Source organism: Bombina bombina, chromosome 8 (assembly GCF_027579735.1).
Source record: "Bombina bombina isolate aBomBom1 chromosome 8, aBomBom1.pri, whole genome shotgun sequence".
In the NCBI taxonomy this organism is placed as follows: domain Eukaryota; kingdom Metazoa; phylum Chordata; class Amphibia; order Anura; family Bombinatoridae; genus Bombina; species Bombina bombina.
Genome location: NC_069506.1, coordinates 94,913,622 through 94,917,328, shown reverse-complemented (window position 1 = coordinate 94,917,328; position 3,707 = coordinate 94,913,622). Strand labels below are relative to the sequence as shown.

Genomic DNA, 3,707 nt, shown 5'->3' with positions numbered 1-3,707 from the left:
TGTTGCTAGTTTGTTTCATTCCCACAATAATTAAAATGATATTGGGAATACAAATGTAATTTATAATGATTGTATTAAAATAAGCATTAAATTACATTTCCATAGCCATTGCAATTAAATATGTAATATGTGGTAAAATACATTTGATCAAAATTATTAAAATCTAAAAATGTTTAAAACTACACAGATTTGTAAATGAATCACAATACAATAAAATATTATTGTAAAGGGTACAAACATGAGGTAAAATAATAAACCTTATTTTTTATTAGTATTATTTGAAGAATTCAAACTATTGCTGCTCGTGGGAGTTTGTACCATAGATCTGCACCCTAACAAGACTGAACAAACCCCTTAATAATATTTATATAATAAATCATCGTGAAACATGTCAGTATAAGTTACAGCTTTTCATAAAATATCCTGCGCTGGATTATTTTTTTTTCTCACGAGGGAAATATTTACTTTTTAATGTTTTGTCTTTTTTTTTCTCTCAAACTTCATTACAGCTAAAAAACCGTTGTGTGTTTACAGTAAACAAAAAGTAAAGCATCAGTTTAACATCGATAGCAGATCCAGTTAGTTCTCAATTTCAATTTATCCTCAATTCTAAAAACATATCTGTGCGCCAAAAGTAACTTTGCAGCACAATGCAAACTTGTTTGTTTGTTGTGAAATCGACTCATAAATATGTTGTGGGTAACATGTTTTCAAATGCCAGTTATTTAACATCGTTTCATTTAATAGGTCATAGTTAGCAGGTAGCTTTAATACAGAATATTTTCAGATTTATTTTTTTTTTGCATTTATTGCATAGCAATTACTGTACATTGATATCTGCTCTGGTGATTCATTTTATTTATAAAACATTTCAGAAACTATTAAAATAACTATTCGTTTGCTGGTTGAACACTGTTTCAAATATATGAAGATCTTCACTCAAAACCCTTGTCATATTTATTATTTGACACTTCACAGTGGAACATATAACAAATGCAGTTAGTTTTGTGTCAGATTGCGAGTGTTTAATTAGAGGGAATCCCAAGTGATGAATATATACTGATAATCTAATTATAATGGCATATGTAGCAGATACACGCATGCTACGCAGGTGCTAATATCCCCAGCCGTGCATGGGTATGTAGTGCTGCCGGGTGACCTGTTCTACCCCAGCCTGTGCTTTGCATTGCATCGCACGGCGCTTTGCTCCATTGCCAGCCCGATCCCTGGCGCCTGGTATGAGCCAAGCGCGTGACTGGCAGCCAGCTCGCGGGGGGATGGAGTGTCTGGGCGGGAGGGAGGGGGGGTGTAGCTGGCCAATCACATGGCGCGATGGGCGAGACTCGTCGCTGATTGGTTTTCGCGAGTGTGGGAAAGAATGCAATGAAGGTTTCACACGAATGGGGAGCTGGCGCAAGAGGTATAAATAGAGGCGGCAGTCAGAAGCCTGCCAGAAAGGAGAGTGAGATAAGGGGATAAAAAGCTTCTGAGTGAGGAAAGCTAGAGTCGGGAAGGAGCCAAGTCTGCAGCTTAACCTCTGCTGACACTGACAACCCTGTATTGGCATCACCTCTTCTAATACGGATACAACTCAATTTATTTTTTACCAATTTTGAATTATTATTTTTTTGCTATAAATTGTAATATGCCAGCTGATAGTATGGAGAAACCTACTGCATCCCCAATTGCAGGGTCACCTGCCAACTCTGCACACACACCGGATAAACCAAAAAGTGCCAGTGAGCATAGAAAGGTAAATATTGCAGCTAGACAATTATCATCCTCTGGATAAAGTATCTGATGAGCTGCAGTGCATGGCAATCAATAGCAATGTATTGATCTTTTTTTCTGTATCTTTTTGCAGTCCTCCAAACCAATCATGGAGAAGCGCAGAAGAGCTCGGATCAATGAGAGCCTGGGACAGTTAAAGACACTTATCCTGGATGCACTGAAAAAAGATGTAAGTCATTCTAGCATCTTGTCCCCCTTAGCAACATGTGACTGTCTATGTTAGCTATGTGCTGGTGTTGATCCATGACTCTAACCTACCTTCTTGTTATCCTCTACAGAGCTCCAGACACTCCAAGCTGGAAAAGGCTGATATCCTAGAGATGACAGTCAAACACCTGAGGAACCTACAACGTGTACAAATGACAGGTAAATTGGCTTCTTTGCAATCTAATATTAGTGACATATCTCATTTGTAGGAGACACTGGGATATTGATGATGTATTTTACATTTATTCAAAACCCCTTACAAAGGTCTTGACCCGATTTATAATAGTGATATAGATTAGGTTTAATAGCCTACATCTGTTTATATTAAATGTTTCATTTTTAGTTATAATTGCAGAACATATGTTTTGTCTCATTGTATCGTTCTTTGGATCCACTAATTTGTAGCATTTTGAACATAGATACTTTTCCCTATTCATTATACACAACTATAGCAACCTATATGATGAAGCATGTGCATATTGCTAGATAGATGGTTGGATAGATAGATAGATCTATGTGATATGAATTGTGATTTTTTATTTATCCTGATGGTTGTGCATATCATTTATTTAATGTTTTGTATCTTTGCCCTTATAGCTGCCCTAACAGCTGATCCCAGCGTCCTTGGCAAATACAGAGCAGGATTCAATGAATGCATGAATGAAGTGACCAGATTCCTCTCAACCTGTGAAGGAGTCAACACTGAGGTCAGGACCCGGTTGCTGGGTCATCTCTCGGGCTGCCTGGGACAAATCGTTGCTATGAATTATCAGCAGCCCCCATCCAACCAGCCACTACACGTCCAGCTGCCCTCTGCTCCCGGGGCTACAGCTCAAGTCCCCATGACCTGCAAGATGAGCCCACCAGAGTCCGCTTCTCCCAAGGTCTTCCAGGGTGGTTTCCAGTTGGTCCCTGCCACTGATGGACAGTTTGCCTTCCTTATACCTAACCCAGCATATGCCTCAAGCCCTGGTCCAGTTATTCCTCTATATGCCAATACCAACGTGACCTCAAGTGGGGGCTCCCAAGCCCACTCCCCAGTGCAGGGACTCACCACATTCGCCCACAAGTTGCCTCATATGCCCCAGTCAGTAAGCCCACTGGGGGGCAGTACTGGGCCAGACACCACTGAGTCAGTGTGGAGGCCCTGGTGAACGAACTTTCTCCACCCAAAGACTTTTGTTTATTGGTTCCGTTATATGGGACCTTGCCTTAGAGGACAATCTTCGCACTATATATTTATTTCCAAGTATGGGGAATCCACTTTTTATTATTAAAATATACTTGTGTAAGAGAACCGTTTTTGTAATAAAAAAAAGCCTCTTATGCTGAGATGTTTTTTAGTTTTGTACAAGTCGTACAAAAGACGTGTAATGCCAAAGTACATTGTGTTGGTTTTTGTGTCAAAAACTTTAAGAAATGCAGGAGTTTTATGAAATAAACTCTTTAAAACTTTATTAAAAATGTGTTTTACTATGAAATTTATTGTGTGGGGAAATATGGGTGGTGGGAACAATTTCACTTTACACACAATCCTAATATACATTAATTTGTGTATATATATATATATATATATATATATATATATATATATATATATATATATATATATATATATATATATATATAATAAGCATTCAATACACTCATTTTAAAAAAGGGTGATGTGACAGTCTAAATATGGAGTAAATTGGTTCAAATGTGTAATA

General features: G+C 38.0%; 1 protein-coding gene across 1 annotated transcript; it reads left to right on the top strand.

Moving 5' to 3' along the window:
- Nucleotides 1-1,463: 1,463 nt before the first annotated feature.
- On the top strand, nucleotides 1,464-3,462 carry HES4 (hes family bHLH transcription factor 4). Its single transcript, XM_053689889.1, has 4 exons — nucleotides 1,464-1,753; nucleotides 1,865-1,960; nucleotides 2,070-2,157; nucleotides 2,596-3,462. The coding sequence occupies exons 1-4, from the start codon at nucleotides 1,646-1,648 to the stop codon at nucleotides 3,150-3,152; spliced, it is 849 nt and encodes a 282-aa protein (XP_053545864.1). The 5' UTR covers nucleotides 1,464-1,645; the 3' UTR covers nucleotides 3,153-3,462.
- Nucleotides 3,463-3,707: the final 245 nt, after the last annotated feature.